This window comes from Amblyraja radiata, chromosome 4, assembly GCF_010909765.2.
Source record: "Amblyraja radiata isolate CabotCenter1 chromosome 4, sAmbRad1.1.pri, whole genome shotgun sequence".
NCBI lineage: Eukaryota > Metazoa > Chordata > Chondrichthyes > Rajiformes > Rajidae > Amblyraja > Amblyraja radiata.
The window spans coordinates 101,499,733-101,524,508 of NC_045959.1; the positions used below are offsets into that span (position 1 = coordinate 101,499,733).

General features: G+C 44.5%; 1 protein-coding gene across 1 annotated transcript in view; it reads right to left on the reverse strand.

Annotated features, from left to right (window-relative positions):
- The window catches only part of LOC116972420 (neural-cadherin-like), a 145,781-nt gene that overhangs the window by 110,071 nt on the left and 10,934 nt on the right, over positions 1-24,776 (reverse strand). The window contains exons 3-4 of the mRNA XM_033020081.1: positions 19,947-20,151; positions 13,972-14,083 (exon numbers count right to left, since the gene is read on the reverse strand). Of these exons, the coding sequence (XP_032875972.1) occupies positions 13,972-14,083; positions 19,947-20,151 (317 nt within the window). The remainder of the gene's footprint in view (positions 1-13,971; positions 14,084-19,946; positions 20,152-24,776) is intronic.

The following is a 24,776-nucleotide window of genomic DNA, read 5'->3' on the forward strand; positions in this document are numbered from 1 at the left end:
ATGACTGCAGAAACCAAATTTAGTTTGAACTTTATTTGAGGTTCAAATGACAATAAACCGTATTGTATTGTATTGTATTGTCCTGCCCACCGGTTCCGCGCCGAACAGCGATCCGCGCACATTAACACTATCCTACACCCACTAGGGACAATTTTTACATTTACCAAGCCAATTAACCTACAAACCTGTACGTCCTTGGAGTGTGGGAGGAAACCGAAGATCTGGGAGAAAAGCCACGCAGATCACGGGGAAACTCCATACAGACCGCACCCGTGGTTGGGGTCGAACCCGGGTCTCCGGCGCTGCATTCGCTGTACCGCTGCGCCAACGTGTCACGGGTGAATCGAGGACCAGACGGCATAGGTTGAAGGTGAAGGGGGGAAAGATTTAATGGGAATCTGAAGAGTCACTTTTTCACACAAAGGGTGGTGGGTGTATGGAACAAGCTGCCAGAGGAGGTAGTTGAGGCTGGGACTATCCCAACGTTTAAGAAACAGTGAGACAGGTACATGGATAGGGCAGGTCTGGAGGGATACGGGCCAAAGGCGGGCAGGTGGGACTAGTGTAGTGGGCAAGTTGGGCCGAAGGGCCTGTTTCCACACTGTATCACTCTATGACTCTATGAGACGCAGTGTGGATGTTCATATTTTTGAGTCCAACTGGATTTTTTTTAATTACTCCGGCATTTTGTGTCTGCCTTGGATTTTTTGCGGACAAGTTTGGTTGAAGTACACTTCGTTATCAGCATGGTGCCGGCTCCAAACTTGCTGTTTAACAGCAGAAGTTAATGCACATGAAAATGGGACCTGAAAGCCCTTGAAGCAAGCTGACAGCTACAGTGTTTGGAAGTTTTGCGATGCGGGGAAATTCTTCAGCAAACTTGAAATGCCATCTCATTAAAACAAAAGCGTTCGCTGGTGCGTGCAGCTCAGTACTTCACCTCCACCGAGACCGTATAATTTGATCAATCTCGTATTTTTCTCTGACATGAATAATCCTTCATTAAATATTCCTTTTAATGGAGGAAGGAGGTTTAATTAAATGTTCTTTTTCAGAATCGCCTTCTCTGGAAAACTCGATCCTCGTTTATTTATACATGAATAGAGGCACAGGCAATTGAGTCAGCGCAGACATTTCTAGTTCAAAAGTGTCCTGAAAATAATCAAAGGGGAAGCAGCCGTCATTAAAAGCACTGTCAGCTTTGCCACCGTGCTGTAGAAAGCTCGCTTCACTTTGCACTTGACAAGATGGCAGCCATAAAAGGCAAAAGGCTTTGGTCTTCCTTGATGGGTGTGAAAGCCTTAATCTCACAAACAAATAACTCCCGGGCCTTTGCAGATGCGTCAACATCCAAATCACAGCAGAGACAACAAGGTAACTTCACAGCCTGAGTAAAGAGTCCAAATGAGGTTTTGACAAGAACTTCAACTCACAAACATCCCCCCCCTCCCCCCCAATGAAAAAAATAACTGCACCAGGCACCGGTTCCAGTTGTGAGGGCGGCACGGTGGTAGAGTCGCTGCCGCGCGGCGTCAGGGAGCCAGGATCGATCCTGACTACGGGCCGCTGTCTGGACGGAGTTTGTACGTTCTCCCCGTGACCTGCGTGGGTTTTCTCCGGGATCTCCCGGTGGAATTCTCTGGAATTCTCTGCCTCAGAGGGCGGTGGAGGCAGGTTCTCTGGATGCTTTCAAGAGAGAGCTAGATAGGGCTCTTAAAAATAGCGGAGTCAGGGGATATGGGGAGAAGGGAGGAACGGGGTACTGATTGTGGATGATCAGCCATGATCACATTGAATGGCGGTGCTGGCTCGAAGGGCCGAATGGCCTACTCCTGCACCTATTGTCTATTGTCTATTGTCTCCCATTTCCTCCCACACCCCAAAGACGTACAGGTTTGTAGGTTTATTGGGTTGGTAAAATTGTAAATTGTCCCTAGGATGGTGTTAGTGTGCGTGGATCACATGTCAGTATGGACTCGGTGGGCCGAAGGGCCTGTTTCCACACTGTATGTCTAAACTAAACTTAACTGGATCCTCAATTCACCTTAACATGTAAAAAAGGCCCTGAACACCTCATGTTTACGAATGAACTGCAGATGCTGGAAAAATCAAAGTTAGACAAAAATGCTGGAGAAACTCAGCGGGTGAGGCAGCATCTATAGAGCGAAGGAATAGGTGACGTTTCGGGTCGCGACCCTTCTTCAGACTGATGTGGGGTGGGGGGGGGGGGGGGCGGGACGAAGAAAGGAAGAGGCGGAGACAGTGGGCTGTGGGAGAGCTGGGAAGGGGAGGGGAAGGAGGGAGAAAGCAAGGACTACCTGAAATTGGAGAATGCAAAGCGAAATATGAGGTGTTGCCCCTCCAATTTGCGGTGGGACTCCCTCTGGCCATGGAGGAGGCCCAGGACAGAAAGGCCCTTCCTCTCGCCTTCCCAGCTCTCCCACAGCCCCAGTCTCCACCTCTTCCTTTCTTCTTCCTACCACCACATCAGTCTGAAGAAGGGTCTCAACCCAAAAGGTCACCTATTCCTTCGCACCATAGATGCTGCCTCCCCCGCTGAGTTTCTCCAGCATTTTTGTCTAACTGAATACTGTATATTCACTTTACGATCTACACAAATCTATTTACCAGAATGCTACTTGGATTCGAGAGATTCAGCTACTGGGCCAAATTGGATTGTTTTGTGTTGTTGCTGTGTTGTTCTTAGTTTAGAGATACTGGGTGGAAGCAGGCCCTTCGGCCCACCGAGTCCACGCCGACTAGCGATCCCCCAACACTAGCACCATCCCTGCACACTGGGGACAATTTACAATCTTTACCAACGCCAATTAACCTGCACAAAACTGCACGTCTTTGGAGTGTGGGAGGAAACCAGAGCTCCTGGAGAAAACCCACGCAGGTGGCGGGGAGAACGTACAAACTCTAGGCAGGCAAGCACCCTCAGTCGGGATCGAACCTGGGTCTCTCACTGTAAGGCAGCAACTCTACCGCTGCACCACCGTGCCGCCCGTAAATGTTCGAAGCATTTCTACTCTAACAAAACTGGACCAGATCAGAAACATTTATTTTAATTTTTGTTGACTTAATCCCAGAAAATGTTTTAAATTATTCAATACAAAATATAACTTCACACAATCCATTGAGTATCAAGTCCCCCTGGTATGTGTTCAAATGCTTTCATCTCAAGAATAACTTTTGTTTTAATCAGTACCTACAATACCCCGTCTATTCTGCAGTGTGATTTTTGGGAATAATGATGATGTGGATAAATATATCTTTTTGACATTTGTGATCTCCCAATTCGCAATAGGTTTTTCACTTTCTTTCCATGAAAATACATTTTCTTTGCGGCATGCGGTAGAGTTACTGCCTTACAGCGCCAGAGTAACCGGGTTTGATCCTGACTACGGTTGCTGTCTGTACGGAGTGTGTACGTTCTCCCCCCCCCCCTGACTGCGTGGGTTTTCTCCGGATGCTCCGGATTCCTCCCACACTCCAAAGATGTACAGGTTTGTCGATTAACTGGCTTGGTAAAATTGTAAATTGCCCCTATTATGTGTGTAGGATGGTGTTAGCGTGCGGGGATCGCTGGTCGGCACAGACTCGGCGAACCGGAGGGTCTGTTTCCGCGCTGCCTCAGATGGCGGTGGAGGCCGATCCTCTGGATGCTTTCAAGAGAGAGCTAGATAGGGCTCTTAAAGATAGCGGAGTCAGGGGATATGGGGAGAAGGCAGGATCGGGGTACTGATTGGGGATGATCAGCCATGATCACATTGAATGGCAGGTGCTGGCTCGAGGGCCGAATGGCCTACTCCTGCACCTATTGTCTATTGTCTATTATCTCTAAAAGCTAAAAAAGATAAAAACATAATATAAAAGCCGAAACCTAAATAATCTTACAATTTATATATGAAACTGGACGCGCTTGTTAAAGCATATTTGTAGAATAAAGGCAGACAAAATGCTGGAGAAACTCAGCGGGTCAGGCAGCATCTATGGAGGGAAGGAATAGGCGAAGTTTCGGGTCGAGACCCTTCTTCAGACTGAATAAGGACACATTTCAGTCAGGGAACTTTTACATTAGTTGTAGGAGAGGAGCATGTGTTATGGTGGGAAGGAAACCGAAGATAGACACCACATGCTGGAGTAACTCAGCAGGACAGGCGGCATCTCTGGATAGAAGAAATGGGTGACGTTTCAGGTCGAGACCCTTCTTCAGACCTTTTTTCGTGAGAATATGTAGTGCTGAATTATTGTGTCTTTATCTAATATCTTGTAACCTACCTGGACAATGAGGTTTGGAGATGCTGCGTGGAAACAGGCCAATCAGCCCATCAAATGCACGCTGCTGACCGTCGGGTCACCCATTCGCCCGAGTTCCGTGTTATCACACTTTCTACACACTAGGGGGCAATTTACAGAGGGCCAACTAACCGACAAACGCGCACGTCATTGGGATTTGGGAGGAAACCAACGTGCAACGTGCACAGGGACAACATGCAAACTCCACACAGACAGCACCCGAGATCAGGATCAAACCTGGGTCGCTGGCGCTGTGAGACAGCGGCTCTACCAGCTGAGCCACCGTCCTGTGCTCATATATATGTTGTGGAGAAAGGATGCATGCAGCATCTTATATATTAGCCCATTCATGGCTTAGGGCCTGTCCCACTTACGTGTCCTTGGCACGCAAATTACGCGACCTCGTCGTCGCGTTGCGGCGTATGGGCATCGTATGGTCGCGTGGGGCAGGTTCCACTGAGATGCGCGAAGGGGTATGTAGTTGTGCACGACATCGCGCGGGGCTCCGAAATTTTTGTAGCGAACAAAATCTTCGCGCGCCAAAGGCCTGTCGTGTAACTGACGACCAAAGTGGGACAGGCCCAAAACCCTGGCGCGAGGACACGTAAGTGGGACAGGGGCTTTACTTTAATCACTGGAACCCTCATGGGCCTGTCCCACTTAGGAGATTTTTCAGGCGACTGAAAAAACCGACGACTGGAACGGCGTCTGTCAGAGTGGAACACACACACACACACACACACACACACACACACACACACACACACACACACACACACACACACACACACACACACGCATCGCTTCCTTCACCAGCCCGTTATGCAGGCGGGGGACAGGGCAAGCGGGGGGAGCGCTGTCTGAATTAAATTCATACGGTGCAAAGCAAATGTGATACAGACACACACCACGATGAACAGGAAGGTTGGCGCTGTAATTAAGACGGGGAAAGCACAGTGTAGGGGAAGGGTCACAAGTCCTTTAAAAGAGGGGGGGGGGGGAGAAAGGGGAGAAGGGGGAGAATGGGGGGGGGGGGGAGAGAAGGAGTGGAGGCAACTTTTAAGAAGCCAGAGATACACGGCTGTGAAGCTCAGCGGACATTTAACATTACCGGTCGGTTATCCTTGGTTCTGAAAACTACTGCTTACGTTTTTTTTCCCCCAATGAGCAAAATGAAATTCACCGGTCAGCTCCGGCTACAACCTACGAGAACCTTCGACCACGTGGCAACCCACTAGGACCTCCTGGCGACCCACCTACGGCACGAGAATTCTCGCTACTCTCCACGGCGGCTTCATTTTAGTCGCCGTTAATTTTTCAACATGTTGAAAAATTCGCGGTGATCATAATGAGGCCGCGACTAGATCTGAGAATGCGGGAACTCCTCACGACCATGAAGGCGACTCCCCGGCAACTGCCCGCGAACATGTGGCGACCGCATAGTCTCCTGCAGTCGACTAAAAAGTCGCCTAAGTGGGACGGGCCCCATTAGTTTTACTGGTCTTCTATGAAGTGGGGGCAAAATGGAAGGAAAATATAATTTAAGCTGATTTTTTATTCGGTAATGGTCGGTAATAATTCCATTAAACTGGTTTTCAACGTCCTAGTTTGCAGTTCCAAAGAACAAGAGCAACCACAATAGATGATTTGAAAAGTACCTCGGCATTTGTGAAAATGTAAAATTATTTGTGTCTTTCTCACTAACAGGAGCGCATGAGGATGGGGGGTGATCTTATTGAGGTGTATAAAATCATGAGAGGAATAGGTCGGGTAGATGCACAGAGTCTCTTGCCCAGAGTAGGGGAACCGAGGACCAGAGGACATAGGTTCAAGGTGAAGGGGAAAAGATTTAGTAGGAACCCAAAGGGTGTTGTGTGTATGGAACGAGCTGCCAGAGGAGGTAGTTGAGGCTGGGACTATCCCAACGTTTAAGAAACAGTTAGACAGGTGCATGGATAGGACAGGTTTGGAGGGATATGGACCAAATGCAGGCAGGTGGGACGAGTGTAGCTGGGATATGTTTTCTAGTGTGGGCAAGTTGGGCCGAAGGGCCTGTTTCCACGCTGTATCACTCGATGGGACTGTTAATTGGTGCCAAAATGGCGCCCGTTGCTAACAGTGGGCTGTTCTGTACTAACCGGGGGTTGTGCCTAAGTACGGGTGATAGTCTTGTTGAGCTGCATAAGTTCATACGTTCATAGGAGCAGAATTAAGTCATTGGGGCCATCAAGTCTACTCCGCCATTCAATCATGGCTGATCTATATTTCCCGCTCATTCCCATTCTCTTGCCCGCACCTCATAACCCGTGACGGTGTGAACTGTGAGGAGGATGCTATGAGAATGCAGGGTGACTTGGACAGGTTGGGGGAGTGGGCAGATGCATGGCAGATGCAGTTTAATGTGGATAAATGTGAGGTTATCCACTTTGGTATCAAAAACAGGAAGGCAGATTACTATCTAAATGGCGTCAAGTTGGGAAAGGGGAAGTACCACGGGATCCGGGGGTCCTTGTACATCATGTCTATGAAAGTAAGCATGCAGGTACAGTAGGCAGTGAAGAAAGCGAATGGCATGTTGGCCTTTATAACAGGAGGAGTCGAGTATAGGAGCAAAGAGGTCCTTCTGCAGTTGTACAGAGCCCTAGTGAGACCACACCTGGAGTATTGTGTGCAGTTTTGGTCCTCTAATTTGAGGAAGGACATTCTTGCTATTGAGGGAGTGCAGCGTAGGTTTACAAGGTTAATTCCCGGGATGGCGGGACTGTCATATGCTGAGAGAATGGAGCGGCTGGGCTTGTACACTCTGGAGTTTAGAAGGATGAGAGGGTATCTTATTGAAACATATAAGATTGTTAAGGGCTTGGACATGCTAGAGGCAGGAAACATGTTCCCGATGTTGGGGGAGTCCAGAACCAGGGGCCACAGTTTAAGAATAAGGAGTTAGCCATTTAGAACGGAGACGAGGGACTTCCGGTGGTGCCATGCTGGACTAGCAGTCGCAACTTTTAGCTCCGCTCCTGCAAAATCGCGATTTTTCGCGTTAAAATCTGGTCTGGAGGTCGGGACCAATTCAAAAACTCACCGGAGCCCCGGGATGTCGCGCTGATGATGTCATCAGTAAGCGCTGCGATTTAAAACGGAGGATAAAGGATTTTAAATGAAAAAACCGTCTTCAGCTCAGAGCCCTCAGAGAACAATCTCAAAACTGCTGAAAACACAGAAAACTGAAGAACAGACCTCTGAAGTGGATTCTGGAATGGCTACAAGAGCCAAGATTGAGATGGCTACTAAGGAGAAAAATGAAATGGAGGAGATAAAGAACTCGGTAAGAGAACTGAGAAAGGATATTGAGGCTGGAAACTCAAAAATGATGGAAAATATTAATGTTAAATTGATGGAAAATATGTCGAACATTAATGCTGGTAATCAAAAAGTTATTGACTGCATTGGCATTATACAAAAACGAATTGAGGATGTGCATGAAGAGCTAATGGGGAGAATTAATAAAGGGGAAGTAGAATCTAAGAAGTAGTTTGAGGCTGTGCATGTAATTGTTTCTTCACAAGTAATTGCAATGAAAGACATGGAAACAGTTGTTGATCAAATGGCTGAAGATATGCAGGGAATGAAGCTAAAACTAGACAGCCTCAAGAGTCAACAGGCAAAAGTCTCAGATAAATGTCTTGATCCCGAAGCTCGCTCAAGGCGCCAAAATTTACGAATACTGGGAGTAACTGAAGGAGCAGAGGGAAATAACGCCCGTGAGTTCACTGCCAACTTAATCAAAAATGTACTCAATTTACCTGTGGAACCGGAAATTGAAGTGGCACATCGAATACCCAGATTTAAGCCAAGATCACAAGCAGATCCAGCCCACCCACGACAGATCATAGTCAAACTTCGGGACATTTCAGCACTTGAAGAGCTGATGAAAAAAATCAAATATGGAGTGAAGATGACCTTTGGAAAAGACACTATCAAACTCCTCCGGGATTATCCCTATGAGATCGTGCAAAAGAGAAGAAAGTTCGCACAGACAAGACAGATTCTCCATGGAGTTAAAGATGTCAGATGTGGCGTTTTTTATCCGGCCAGGATGCGCATTACTTTCAAGGGAAAAGAGAAAACTTTCACTAATTCGGACGCATCTTATAAATATGCCCAAGAGATTGTGGCAGAAACAGAAGATTAATCAAGGCAGCGGGACGATATGGACAATTTCTTTCCTTTTATTACTTCACAGAGAACACCTGAAGATAAGGGAAGAAATACTATTCTCTAAATGTTTAAAATGGAAGAGCATTTCCACGTGCGCCGGTCTAGACACCTTATCTCCTTTGAACGCTTTGGAATTCAACTCAAGGACATTCTTTGTTCAAAATGAAGGAAAGACTGATAAGCAACGCAGAGACGAATAGCAGAGCCGAATGTGGAAAACATCACAAGGACAAATGGCGGTTTAAGATCTTAAAACAGCTTTACAAAATATAGAGAATTAACAATAATTAACAATACTAATATAGAAATATAAATGGAAACTAACCTGAACTATATAATGGGCAAAATGTAATAATGTGCTAAAAAGACTGACTAGCGCGTATATAGAGATAACAAATTTTAGAATTAAAGTAGATAATACTGAATGTTTAAGTGTTATGTAGTTTGTGTGGGGAAGGGAGGAGACTCAGGCACCTGGCATAATTCCAGGAGCCTGTTTCTGGTTAACCCTTACAGCTAACAGCTTACTATTATCAAAAGTATAACTAATTATAAATAATTAGTAGATGAAAGTGTTAGATAAATAAATTTCACAGTAGCTGAACATAGATCTTATAAGTCTGAATGAAATATATATATATATATAGTGTAATTGGGTGAAATATAACTGATTTTGAAATGGTACCGCCCTCCTAGGTTTAGAGTAATAAAAGGAACGGAGCTAATTGTACAACATCAACTTCGGAAGTCGAATAGATGTCGAATCCCACAGACGTGTGGGACACGTACTACAGTGTCGAATACTTCAGACACTGTAATTTTACTTATTCAATTTTTTTTTAAATCACAATATGTCACTACTATGTGTTTTTTTTTCAAGGAAAATCGCAAAAGGGATCTACCAAGGAAGTTAGTAATATAAACACCCCCCAAATATCCAGAGTCCTGAGGTATGGATGCACCGTAATAAATAAGGGTATTAAATTCAGAGAAAATGCAAGATGATAAACAAAAGAAAATGGGAGGAATCACATTGTGTAGCTGGAATATAAGGGGCATTAATGAACCAATTAAAAGGGGCAAAATACTAGCTCAGTTGAAATCATATAACACGGACTTTACTTTTCTACAAGAAACGCACCTTAAACATCAAGATCAGAAGAGATTGAGGGCGAATTGGATAGGCCAAACATTTCACTCCTCATATACTTCGAAACCCAGAAGCACCGCAATCATTATTCGCAAAGGAATACCATTCAAATCAAAGAACATTATATCAGATAAGGAAGGGAGATATCTTATAGTTACAGGAGAGATCCATGCTACGCCAATCACTTTGGTAAACATATATGCGCCCAATTTTTTAATAAAATCCTGAATATAATCGCAGAATTTAACTACCAAAATGTTATAATTGGAGGAGACTTCAACTGTGTTTTAGATCCGTACTTAGATAAATCGATGCAAAAACAAAGAGGTAATATGAAATCTAAAACTAGTGAACTCTTAAATACATATATAAAAAATACAAATATAGCAGACGTTTGGAGGATCGCGAATCCGACTGGAAGGGAATACTCGTTTTATTCAATGGTACACAAAACATACTCACGTATAGACTACTTCCTAGTGGATACAAAACTAATCCCTTATACTATGAACCCTAAATATCACACCAATACGATTTCAGATCACTCCCCTCTAACTTTCGTTCTAAAATTAGAAGGAATATCTACGAACAAATCGTTCTGGAGGTTTAACTCGCAAATTTTGAAAGACCCACAAGGGAGTATATATCTAAAAAAACAGATGGACCTATTTTTTGAGACAAACGATACACCAGATATATCGCCCACTTTATTATGGGAATCCTTCAAAGCATTTATTAGAGGAGTCATTATCTCGTATCAAGCTTTTCAAAACAAAAAGAATAAGAATGAACAAAGACAATTAGAAGAACAAATCAGAAAACTAGATATAGATAATGCTAAAGATCCAACTATGGATAAACATAATAAAATTTTAATACTGAAATTTAAGCTAAATAAATTATTATCAGAGAAGGTTATAAGATTATTCCAAATTACAAAACAAGAACATTTCGAATTTGGGGATAAACCCCATAAACTTTTGGCACGCCAACTGAAAAAACAGGAAAAAGATCATGCAATTTTAAAGATTAAATCAGATAGAGGGGAATTATTAACACTACCTAATGATATCAAGATTTGCTCAATTTTACAAGAATTTATACACATCAAAAACGCTAATAGACAATAATAAAGTTTCAGAATTTTTGGACAATTGTAACCTTCCAAAACTAGAACTGAAGGAACAAGAGGAACTGGGAGCACAAATTACATCTAAGGAAATAGAAGACACAATAAACACACTTAAGAATGGAAAAACACCAGTACCAGACGGATTCAGTAATGAATTTTATAAATGTTTTTACGACATAGTTACACCACGTCTACAGAAAATGTATACATACGCTTTTAAAGAACAAATCTTACCTGAAACACTAGCAGAATCAACGATCACATTAATACGTAAAAAAGATAAAGATATAGAAGAACCAGGCTCATATAGAGCTATTGCTTTGTTAAATATGGACCAAAAAATATTAGCGAAAACATTAGCTAGAAGACTAAGTCAATATGTTAGTAAATTAATAAATGAGGATCAAACGGGATTTATACCTAAGAGACATTCATTTAATAACCTGAGACGTCTGCTTAACATAATGCACTCTCACAAACCTCAAGAACAAGAGTTAGCTATCATTTCATTGGACGCAGAAAAAGCGTTTGATCAAGTAGAATGGGATTATATGATTAAAGTATTGCAAAAATTTCAAATGGGAGAGAACTTCATCGCATGGATAAAATTATTATATAACAAGCCCACGGCTAGAATATTAACTAATAATATACTATCTACGAAATTCCAATTAACAAGGGGCAATAGACAAGGATGTTCATTATCACCGCTGTTATTCGCTCTGGTAATTGAACCTTTAGCTGAAAAAATTAGAACACACCCGGATATTTACGGTTATAATACAAAATATTCAAATAACAAAATATCCTTATATGCAGACGATGTACTACTGTATATCACAAAACCCTAAATCAGTATACCAAACATATTAAATCTAATTGAGGACTTTGGATCTTTCTCAGGATATAGAATAAACTGGAACAAAAGTGAAATTATGTCGATAAAACCGAAAGACTCAACACATCTCCTGAAATTCCCCTTTAAAATAGCCACAGAAAAATTTAAATATTTAGGAATTGAAATCACTAGAAACTATCACGCTATGTTTAACGCCAATTATAGCCCCTTACTTAAGAAACTAAATAATCTAATCAAATTCTGGGAAACGATCCCGATGTCTTTAATAGGTCGAATAAATGCTATAAAAATGATCTTTTTTACCACAAATCCTATATTTATTTCAATCAATTCCAATATATCTTCCAAAAAAGTTTTTCAAAAAACTAGACTCAGACATTACAAATTTTATATAGGATTATATATCCCACAGAATACAAAGAGCACACCTTAGTAAACCAAAAGAGATGGGTGGTCTAGCGCTCCCTAATTTTATGTACTATAATTGGCAGTAAATATTAAAAATATGATTCACCTGCTGGACAACTCTGCCCAGCAGGTGGACTGGATTGTAATGGAGAGAGAGGACTGCTCTCCATGTAATACAGGAGCGACTCTCCTCTCACCAATGAATCTGAATAACAAAAATTATAATAAAAATCCAATGATACATAGCACAATTAGAACTTGGAAACAAATAAAACAGAATCTAAAATTAAGAAATCTATCTCTTTTAATGCCAATAGTCAATAACCCGTAGTTTAAACCTTCAATTATAGATAAATCATTTACACAATGGGAAAGAATGGGAATCAAAACGCTCGGAGACTTGTATGAATTAGGAAAATTATTATCATTTCAACAATTACAACTGAAATATAATTTGAAAAATAATCAATATTTTAAATATCTTCAAATCCATGACTATCTGAAAAAATACACAAAAGACTCATAACATGTCCCCAGACTTGTTGGATGAAGCCATGAAGACAAAGGCTGAATCAGCAAATCTAATATCATACTTGTACAACATTATTTTAAATATAGAAATACCTACAACCGATGGTATTAGAAGAGACTGGGAACAAGAACTAGCTATAAAAATTTCAAAAGAGAGCTGGGATAAACACTTATTATATGTGCATAAATGCTCGATCAACGTACGACATACTCTAATTCAATATAAAACATTACATAGACTATATTATTCAAAAACTAAAATAAATAAACTTTTCCCCAATGTCTCACCCATTTGTGATAAATGTCAGTCACAAGAAGCTACCATAGCGCACTCTTTTGTTTTTTGTATAAAAATCCAAAAATTTTGGAACTAAATATTTGAAATCTTCACAAAATTATTTAAAATAAAACTTGTACCAAAAGCAGAATGGATCATTTTTGGAATATTGGAAGGTAACCCCGAATTAAACGTGTTTCAAAAGAACTTACTTAATTACGGGCTAATAATGGGAAAAAAACTTATACTCAAATTTTGGAAAAATGCTCCAATACCAACAATAAAAATGTGGATTTCAAACATGTTCGAAACACTACACCTGGAAGAGATGAGACTCCTCCTAGCAGGCAAAGCAGACCACTTCCAAAAGACGTGGTCTGCATTTATGGAACTATTACAAGCATAAGGTGCAATAGTAATTTAAAATATAAATGGTACCAGGATCTGGTAACGGGGGGTATAAAATAAATAAAAAATTAAAAATAAACACGGTTGGTATATCCTTTTTTGCGAGTTTTGTGTTACAATAGAGCGATTGTTTTTCCTTTTTTTTCTTTTCTTTCTAGGGTCTTATTTCCTTTCTTTACTTCCTTCTCTAACTTCTTCCCTAAGGGGCTTTCTTTTCCCAACACTTTCCTGCACCTTCACGACTCTTGCTCACTTCCCTTACTTCTTTTATATCTATCTTTTTTAAAGCTCGAAAAACGAAGTGGCACAACAAATGTAATAAGATATATCTGATGTGTATTATTGTAATTTACTGTACTTCTAATAAAAAATAAATAAATAAATAAAAAGAACGGAGACGAGGAAACACTTTTTGTCACAGAGAGTTGTGAGTCTGTGGAATTCTCTGCCTCAGTGGGCGGTGGAGGCCGGTTCTCTGGATACTTTCACGAGAGAGCTAGATAGGGCTCTTAAAGATAGCGGAGTCAGGGGATATGGGGCGAAGGCAGGAACGGGGTACTGATTGGGATTGCCGGCCCCTGATCTTGAGGGAGCTGCCCTTCCAATATTCGACCTCAGAGGGAAGAGGGAACACATTTGACCCGCTGACACACATATGCTTGTTTTAGAAGAGGCATGCGCACTACCTTGCAACAGGGAGGTGCCAATGGGAATGTTTTCAGGAATGTTGTTGCAGCTGTAGATGGGATGCAGGAATTCTGGAGTACAGTCGTTCTCATCATCGATGTGAATTACAACCTGGAAAATATAATGAGCCAACAATTGGAATCAGAAGCCAAGCGGAGTAAACTAGAATCAGTACAGTACAGCCTACGGTCGTAGAGTAAGAGACGATACAGTGTGGAAACAGGCCCTTTGGCCCAATTTGCCCACACCGGCCAACATATCCCAGCTACACCAGTCCCACCTGTCTGTGCTTGGTCCATATCCATCCAAACCTGTCCTATCCATGTAACTGTCTAACTGTTTCGTAAACGTTGGGATAGGTAAAAGGTAATGGGGAGAAGGCAGGAGAATGGGTTTGAGAGGGAAAGTTAGATAGAGCCATAGAGTTTTACTATGTGGAAACAGGCCCTTCGGCCCTGCATGTCCCATCTATAGTCCCACCTGCCCACGTTTGATCCATATCCCTCCCAACCTGTCCTATCCATGTATCTGTCTAACTGTTTCGTAAACGTTGGGATAGTCCCTGCCTCAACTACCTCCTCCGGCAGCTTGTCCCATACACCCACCAATCTTTGTGTGAAAAAATTACCCCTCAGATTTCTTTTAAATCTTTTCCCCCTCACCTTGAACCGATGTCCTCTGGTCCCCCCTAGCCCTCACCTTTCACACCATCAGCCGTTGCACAAAAACACACTCCGACATTTTCGCCACCTCCAACAGGATCCCACTACTGGCCACATCTTCCCATCTCCACCCCTTTCTGCTTAGACCGTCCCCCCCCCCCCCCCCCCCCCCCCGCAACTCCCTGGTCGACTCGTCCCTTCCCACCCAAACCACCCCCTCCCCATGTATTTTCCCCTGCAAGCACAGGAGATGCAACACTTGCCACTTTACCTCCCCCCTCGACTCCGTCCAAGGACTCCGACAGTCTTTTCAGGTGAGGCAGAGGTTCACTTGCACCTCCATCAAGTACCACTTGCTTTCCACTTCTCTCCAACCCTCCCCCTTTCCTGTTCTCCGACCAGGCTTACTGTTTCCGACTACATTTTATCTCTATTTGCTTTGTTGTTGTTATCTGCTCCCAGCTAACAATGATCTATTCTGTGTAGGAAGGAATTGCAGATGCTGGTTTAAACCGAATTTAGAACAAACAGCTGGAGTAATGTTTACTTATTGAACCAAATTTAGAACAAAGAGCTGGAGCAATGTTATCTTATTGAAACATACAAGATAAGATTATTAAGGGTTTGGACACGCTAGAGGCAGGAAACATGTTCCCGATGTTGGGGGAGTCCAGAACCAGAGGCCACAGTTTAAGAATAAGGGGTAAGCCATTTAGAACGGAGACGGGGAAACACTTCTTCACATAGAGAGTTCTGAGTCTGTGGAATTCTGTCTCAGTGGGTGGTGGAGGCGGGTTCTCTGGATGCTTTCAAGAGAGAGCTAGATAGGGCTCTTAAAAATAGCGGAGTCAGGGGATATGGGGAGAAGGCAGGAACGGGGTACTGATTGGGGATGATCAGCCATGATCAACACATTGAATAGCGGTGCTGGCTCGAAGGGCCGAATGGCCTACTCCTGCATGTATTATCTATTGTCTATTGTAACTCAGCGGGATAGGCAGCATCTCTGGAGAGAAGGAATGGATGACGTTTCCCGGTTCGAGACCCTTCTATTCCACATTTTCCTTGATCCCCATTCCCTTTGCCCTGTGTTCACACCTTCACACTTCCTTATCTATCTATCTCCCTCCAACCCCCCCCCCCTCCCCCGACATCAATCTGAAGAAGGGTCTCGACCCGAAACGTCACCCATCCCTTCTCTCCAGAGATGCTGCCCCTCCTGCTGAGTTAATAGACAATAGATGCAGGAGTAGGCCATTCGGCCCTTCGAGCCAGCACCGCCATTCAACGTGATCATGGCTGATCCAGCTACTCCAGCTTTTTGTGTCTTTCACGCTAAACCTATACATGTACCGCTCTCTTCCTTGAAACACAAATTATAAACGGTGAAAGACTTCTGAGCCTTAAAAACGCACTGCGACTTGGCCTTGTAATAATATCTGCAAGACTCCGAATAGCTTGAGGTAAAGTCACTTCCATTTTCCCCGTAAAATGCTGACTTTTGATCTCAGGGGTGAGGATAATGGAAACAGTGTGAGCCCAATTGGCAAAATAGAAAGATCTACACGATGAGATAAAGTGCCGCTAAGCCCAGAATTCATTTTGCCCTTTCTCATCTGCTAATTTAAATCTTTCACAGTGAAAAGAGCCTTAATCAAAATCAGTCCAAACAAAAGGAAGAATAATTCCCCAGCCTGTACGACAAATAATTTCATTAAAATCAGCTCAGTAAGTCACAGCGATCCACTTAGTCCAAGCTGGAGTATTACACTGTAGGATTACTGGCACTTCTAAGTGGCGATTCCACAGATGGTGTCAATTTTGGAAGGGAGGAAGAGTCTATTAATCAGTAGCACAACAGCTTGAGAGGAGGCTTACTGCAGCTCTAAGGTGCTCCCTCAACGAAAGTCTCATCAGAAAATCCTTGCCCTTTGTTGCGAACGTAATTTGCCCCGCTCCTCCGCAAAGAGTACTTAAACTTAACCTCCGCATTCCGACAAAGTGCCACCGGAGGAGACTGGCACAAAGCGCTAGAGTAAAGGGCCTGTCCCACTTTCACGACCCAATTCACGACCTTTTTTACTCATGGACATATTTTCATCAGTGCTAGAAAAAACGTCCCGACCTACTTGATGCCACGAGTACCTACGACTAGCATCACGGGCTCCTACGACCTCGTGACGACCATGCTGCGAGTATGAGTCAAGGGCAAACCCGGCGGTCGTGAATTAGGTCGTGTAAGTGGGACAGGCCCTTAACTCAGCGGGACAGGCAGCATCTCCGGGGAGATGGGATGGGTGACGTCTCGGGTCGAGACCCGTCCTTCAGACCGAGCGTCACAAGGGAGAGGGAGACATTGGGATGTGGAAAGGGGAAGGTGTGAAGACCAGGGATCAAAGGGGACAAAGTTCAAGGAAGATGTCGAATGGGATCAAAGTGTTGTTCAAAGAGTAAGTCAGCGGGTCAGGCAGCATCTCTGGATAAAAGGAATAGGTGACATTTCGGGTCGAGGCCTTTCTTCAAACTGATTGCAGGGAGCAAGTGGGGGGGGGGTTAAGGAAGCTGGATGAGAGGAGGGGCAGGACAAGGCCTGGCAGATAAGAGGTTGAAACAGGTGAGGGAGGGTTCAGATAGGCAGATGATGGAGACCAGCCACGTTCGAATGGCAGAGCAGAATCGACAGGCCGAATGGCCTAATTCTGCTCCTATCTCTAATGAGTTTATAAGGTGTGAGGGGAAAGATTTAACAGGAATCCGAGGGGCACCTTATTCACACAGAGGGTGGGTGGGTGTATGGGACAAGCTGCCAGAGGGGGTAGTTAAATCAGGTATTATATCAACATTTAAAAGACATTTGGACAGGTAAATGGATAGGAAGGGTTTTGATGAATATGGAGGGGTAGGTGTGAGCAGCATGGATGGGGTTGGCATGGGCAAGTTGGGCCGAAGAGCCTGTTTCCTTGCCGAATGACTAGGATTCAAGTACGGTGAATATGGTTCAAGTATATGATGAATACCAGAGGGAGATGAGAATGCAATATTCCTTAAATTGCAGTAAGGCAATTAAATACATTTAAATTTAAATGTAAGATTGACAGTGACATAATTCAAGTAATAACTATGCCATTGCACTAAATATTTAAAAACTCTAAATATAAATCCTTTAATCTAAATCTTTAACAAATCCTCCCAAAATCAGCATTTTGACATTTCCCATTATTTCTTATGTGTTTTATTCTAGGAATTCAGGTACAGCAGGCAGTGAAGAAAGCGAATGGCATGTTGGCCTTTATAACAAGAGGAGTCGAATATAGGAGCAAAGAGGTCCTTCTGCAGTTGTACAGGGCCCTAGTGAGACCACACCTGGAGTATTGTGTGCAGTTTTGGTCCCCTAATTTGAGGAACAATCTTGCTATTGAGGGAGTGCAGCGTAGGTTTACAAGGTTAATTCCCGGGATGGCGGGACTGTCATATGCTGAGAGAATGGAGCGGCTGGGCTTGTACACTCTGGAGTTTAGAAGGATGAGAGGTTATCTCATTGAACCATATAAGATTGTTAAATGTTTGGACACGCTAGGGGCAGGAAACATGTTCCCGATGTTGGGTGAGTCCAGAACCAGCGGCCACAGTTTAAGAATAAGGAGTAAGCCATTGAGAACGGAGACGAGGAAACACTTTTTCTCACAGAGAGTTGTGAGTCTGTGGAATTCTCTGCCCCAGAGGGCGGTGGAGGCAGGTTCTCTGGATGCTTTGAAGAGAGCTAGATAGGGCTCTTAAAAATAGCGGAGTCAGGGCAGGAACGGGGTACTAATTGGGGATGATCAGCCATGATCACATTGAATGGCGGTGCTGGCTCGAAGGGCCGAATGGCCTACTCCTGCACCTATTGTCTATTGTCTATTGAATTGCTTTAAAAGTGGCAGTTGGGTAAACAGTCAAGAGTCTTTAGACTTTAGAGATACAGCGTGGATACAGGCCCTTTAGGCCGACCAGGCCCGCGCCAACCAGAGATCACCCAGTACACTCACTCACACTAACCTACACATTAGTGACAATTTACAATTTTACCAAAGTTAAGGGCCTTTCCCACTTACGCGATTTTTTTCGGCGACTTGCCATCACCCGTCATGGTCGCAGCAGGACGCCGAAAAATGAAAAAATGTTGAAAATCCAGCGCCGACCAGAAAAAGGTACGACTCTTTGGGCGGCTAATCAACATTTTGAAAATTTTCGGCGACCTGCTGCGACTATGACGGGTGCCGGCAAGTCGCCGAAAAATATCACGTAAGTGGGACAGGCCCTTAACAAACCTGTACGTCTTTGGAGTGTGGGAGGAAAACGAAGATCTCAGAGAAAATCCACGCACTGTGGCGCAGCGGTAGAGCTGCTGCCTTACAGCGCCAGAAACCCGGGTTTGATCCTGACTACGGGTGCTGACTGTACAGAGTTTGTACGTTCTCCACGTGACCTGCGTGGGTTTTCTCTGAGATCTTCAGTTTCCCCCCACACTCCAAAGACGTACAGGTTTGTACTGTAGGTTAATTGGATTGTTATAAAGGTAATTGACTCTAGTGTGTGTAAGATTGTGTTAATGTGCGGGGATCGCTGGCCGGTGCGGACTCGGTGGGCCAAAGGGCCTGTTTCCCGTTGTATCTCTAAACGAAACTAAACTAAAAGGTAATGGGGAGAACGCACAAACTCCGTACAGACAAGGTACATTCGTCGGGTGCTCCGGTTTCCTCCCACACTCCAAAGACGTACAGGTTTGTAGGCTAACGGAATGAATAGACAATGGACAATAGGTGCAGGAGCAGGCCATTCGGCCCTTCGAGCCAGCACCGCCGTTCAATGTGATCATGGCTGATCATCCCCAATCAGTACTCCCCGTTCCTGCCTTCACCCCATGTCCCCTGACTGCTATCTTTAAGAGCCCTATGTAGCTCTCTCTTGAAAGTATCCAGAGAATCAAGGGATATGGGGAGAAGGCAGGAACGGGGTACTGATTTTGGATGATCAGCCATGATCACATTGAACGGCGGTGCTGGCTCGAAGGGCCGAATGGCCTACTCCTGCATTTATTTTCTATGTTTCTATGTCCCTAGTGTGCAGGATGGTGCCAGTGTACGACTTGATCGATGGTCGGCGCGGACTCGGTGGTCCGAAGGGCCTGTTTCCGGGCCGTGTCTCCAAAGCAGAGTCTGAAGAGCGAAGAGAGTTTAATTGTCCTATGTACCGAAACGGAGCATTGAAACTCGTGCTTGTGTCCGCAAGGTAGCGGGGCTGTTTAACTCGCTGGTGTCACCTTCACGTACCTCAGTGACGCTGGTGAGACCAGTAGAGGCTTCCAGTGCCCGCACCAGTAGATGGTACAGGTGATGCTCACTTTCATAATCAATGCTGTGTATCAGACTCAGCTCGCCATTGTGTTGGTTTATCGTGAAGATGTTGCTGGGATTTATCAACAGCGAGTAGGAGAGAGATCGTCTCTGGAATGAAATGGCTTCCACAACTGTAATTCTACCAAAAGAAAAACACAAACGCTGATCAAAAGGTACTACTTATTAATTATTGATTATTTTAACTTCTAAAAGGCCGGTCCCACTTGGTGTTTTTTTTTCGGCGACTCCAGAAAAACCAAAAGGTTTGGGACATTTCAAAATCCAGCGGCGACAAAATAAATGTAACGGCACTTGCAAAAACACCGCGCGTCATTACGTCATCACGCCGCATCAACACCGCGTCACGCCGCAACATTTCCGTTGACCTGATACGTCAGTCAATGATGCCGGCAGTCGCCGAAAAAAATCGGCAAGTGGGACAGGCCCTTTATTAACTATTAATAACTTCTCTTATGAGAAGCAAGGAGGGGGAAGAATGACGTCATGTTTTGCTTCACTCCTTACGATGCCGTGTACGACAGTGATCGCAACTTCTACTGAAGTTTGGATGGCCGTTGGCTCGCTAGAAGCTCATCCGCCCTTTGACGGGTCTTGTTTTTGGTCCTGCTGGGGGTCCGCAGCCCCCTCCTCACCTGGTAAACCAGGTGGGGGAGACGGTTTAGTCGCCGGCTATCCGACCATGGAGCAGGTAGCACGGGATTACATGCTACCCGTGGCGGGGGGGAGGGGGGGACTCCCACCTGGCTACTAAATGGGTACAATATAGTGATCGGAGCCGGATTAGGCCATTCAGCCCGTCAGATCTACTCTGCCATTCAATCATGGCTGATCTAGAAACATAGAACATAGAAAAATAGGTGCAGGAGTAGGCTATTCGGTCCTTCGAGCCATTCAATATGATCATGGCTGATCATCCCCAATCCAGTACCCCGTTCCTGCTTTTTCCCCCGTCCCTTGATTCCTTTAGCCCTAAGAGCTAAATCTAACTCTAAAACATCCAGTGAATGGACAAGCTAGATGCAGGAAAAATGTTCCCAATGTTGGGCAAGTCCAGAACCAGGGGCCACAGTCTTAGAATAAAGGGGAAGTCATTTAAGACTGAGGTGAGAAAAAAACGTTTTCACCCAGAGAGTTGTGAATTTGTGGAATTCTCTGCCACAGAGGGCAGTGGAGGCCAAGTCACTGGATGGATTTAAGAGAGTTAGATAGAGCTCTAGGGGCTGGTGGAGTCAAGGGGTATGGGGAGAAGGCAGGCACGGGTTATTGATTGGGGACGATCAGCCATGATCACAATAAATGGCGGTGCTGGCTCGAAGGGCCGAATGGCCTCCTCCTGCACCTTATTTTCTATGTTTCTATGAATTGGCCTCCACTGCCGTTTGTGGCAGAGAATTCCACTGCCTCCATCAGGGACAATGGATTCCACTGCATCTATCTCCCCCTCCTAATCCCATTCTCCTGCCTTCTCCCCATAACCCCTGACACCTGTACTGATCAACATGGAACATGGAAACATATTTTCTTATACACCACCGAAACTCTGTGGGCGGCTTGATTGTAATCGTCTATAGTCTTTTCTTTGATTGGATCGCATGCAAACAAATGCGGTTCACTCTACCTCAGTACACGTGACCATAATAAACTAGACTTTAGAGATACAGGGAGAAAACAGGTCCCTTTGACCCACTGAGTCCACGCCGAGCAACGATCACCTCGTACACTAGCCAGCACACTAGCAGCTTCTGAGCTACCATCTACCTCATTAGAGATCCTCAGAATATCTTTGATTGGACTTAATCTTGCACTGAACGTTTTTCCCTTTATGTGTAGGAAATAACTGCAGATGCTGGTTTCAATCGAAGGTCGACACAAAATAGAAGAAGAATAGCCTTTTATTGTCATCCAGACCGAAGTCTGAACGAAATTTAAGCAGTCATACATATAATACAATACAATAAAAAACAACAATAAACACATATTAACATCCACCACAGTGAGTCCACCCAACATCTCCTCACTGTGATGGAGGCAAAAGTCTTAGGGCTGCAGTCTCTTCCCTCCTCTTCTCCTTCTGCGCTGAGGCGATACCCCCCGGGCGATGTTAAAACCTGTCCTGCGGCTCAAACACCGCGGCCCGGGGTAGTCGAAGCTGCCGCTCACCAGACCTGCTGACGCAGCCGCTGGCCCGCGGCCGAACCCCCGGTCTCAGGCCACCGCCACCAGAACTGCCGTCCCAGCCCCCGGAGCATCGTTCCAGCCCCGAGCCGGATCGCCCTCACGTGAGTACTGCCACTGTCTCAGCCTCGCTGGAGTAACAGCGGGACAGGCAGCATCTCTGGAGAGAAGGGTCGGAAGTTGTGTTTATCTTCAGTGTTATAACCAGCATCTGCAGTTCCTTCCTATGACCTTATGAAACTTGAGTAAGCTTGTACTTACAAAGATTTGGGAAAATCTCTATTCCTTTGCAAATTATGTATCAGGCACACTCCCGGTCTAATTAATTTGGCTTTTGTTAGTTTATCTTGTCCCTGAAAAGTAGTAAACGCTGCCCAGTCCATCATCGGCTCTGACCTCCCTTCCATCGAAGGGATCTATCGCAGTCGCTGCCTCAAAAAGGTTGCCAGCATCATCAAGGACCCACACCATCCTGACCACACACTCATCTCTCCACTACCTTCAGGTAGAAGGTACAGGAGCCTGAAGAATGCAACGACCAGGTTCAGGAATAGCTACTTCCCCACAGCAATCAGGCTATTAAACTCGGCTCGGACAATTAATAGCCCATTATCTGTTTATTTGCACTTTAGCAGTTTATTTATTCATGTGTGTATATATTTATTTAATGGTATATGGACACACTGATCTGTTCCGTATTCATGCCTACTATGTTCTGTTGTGCTGAAGCAAAGCAAGAATTTCATTGTCCTATCAGGGACACATGACAATAAACTCTCTTGAATCTTGAATCTCTAATAATGCACAGAATTGAATTTCATTTGCTTCTTAAAATTAAAATACTTCTATCTGATGGGAATTGAAAGCCAACCGACCATTATTAGACCTTTAATTCCAGAGCTGCATTTCACAGGTTTGCAGTACAACTTAAACACTACTTTCATATGTTTTATTCATGTGATTGCATCAGCTGTAGCATTGAGTTGTTTATTTCAGTTTAGTTTAGATTACTTTAGTTTAGCTTAGTTTATAGTCACGTGTACAGTGAAAAGCTTTTTTGTTGCGTGCTATCCAGTCAGTGGAAAGACTATACATGATTACAATTGGTTTCTTCCCAGCTGTTATCAGGCAACTGAATCATCCTGCCACAAGCAGAGAGCAGTCCTGAACTTGTATCTACCTCATTGGTGACCCTTGGACTATCCTTGATTGGACTTTGCTGGCTTTACTTTGCACTAAACGTTATCCCCTTATCATGTATCTGGACACTGTAAATGGCTCGATTATTTTTCACACTGAAGTCTGGCTCAGCCAGTGGAACCTAGGAATAGACTGGGTGACAACCAAGAATAGTTTGGTGACTTCTGCAGTTGACAGCACGGAAAGACGGCACCCGGGAAAGGCTGGGTTAGCACCCCAGTCTGTGTCTTTCATGAGAAAGTCACCCAATAAAGCTACGGAAAGGCCTAATGAACCACCATGGCCTAAAAATCCATCAGGCGAGAATTAAATACTCGGAGAAGGAGAAAGAGGTGCAGCGCACAGGCCTTGAACCTGAGGAGACGCAGGAGGAGCCCGGCCAGGACTCACCCCACAGAGCCCAGTCCCTCCACGCACTAGAGTCTCCCCAACCTCTGCAGAGTAGTTACTAAGATGGCTGATCCGTGGACGGTTGCTGCTGGGACGCAAGTCAGGGCCTGATCAACCCTGGCTGGGTCGCCTGGGCCAGGGTGTCTGATGTTGTGAGACCCGAAACACCCGATGACCCCAGGTCACATCACTCAGGATGCGTCCCAGCGCATCTAGAAGATGTATATTTTTCACGTGCATTGTCTTTGTGCGGCCTGGTTAGCACGCAACAAAAGCTTTTCACTGTACCTCGGTACACGTGACAATAAACTAAACTGTAATCAAGTAGTCCACAGTGCACAGATACAGGATACAGGGGATAACAAGATAAAGTCCAGCAAATTATGATTCAAGGTAGATCACGAGCCTTCAATGAGATGGACGGTAGTGATGGGATGTAAGGTGTGTTTCAGATGAGAAAAAAGGAGGGGTGAAATGAATTCCTAGATGGCTGAACTGAAATATCTGCCTAGTTTATTGATCATCACGTGTCCCAAAGTAGTGAAAAATGTGTTGCATGCTATCAATTCAGTGATAAGACAATACATGATTACAATCAAGCTGTACTCAGTGTACAGATCCAGGATAAAGTGAGAAGCACAACATGCTGGAGTAACTCAGAGGGTCAGGCAGCATCTCTGGAAACATAGAAACATAGAAAATAGGTGCAGGAGGAGGCCATTCGGCCCTTCGAGCCAGCACCGCCATTCATTGTGATCATGGCTGATCGTTCCGAATCTAACCCATGCCTGCCTTCTCCCCATATCCCTTGACTCCACTAGCCCCCTAGAGCTCTATCTAACTCTCTCTTAAATCCATCCAGTGACTTGGCCTCCACTGCCCTCTGTGGCAGGGAATTCCATAAATTCACAACTCTCTGGGTTAAACAGTTTTTTCTCACCTCAGTCTTAAATGACCTCCCCTTTATTCTAAGACTGT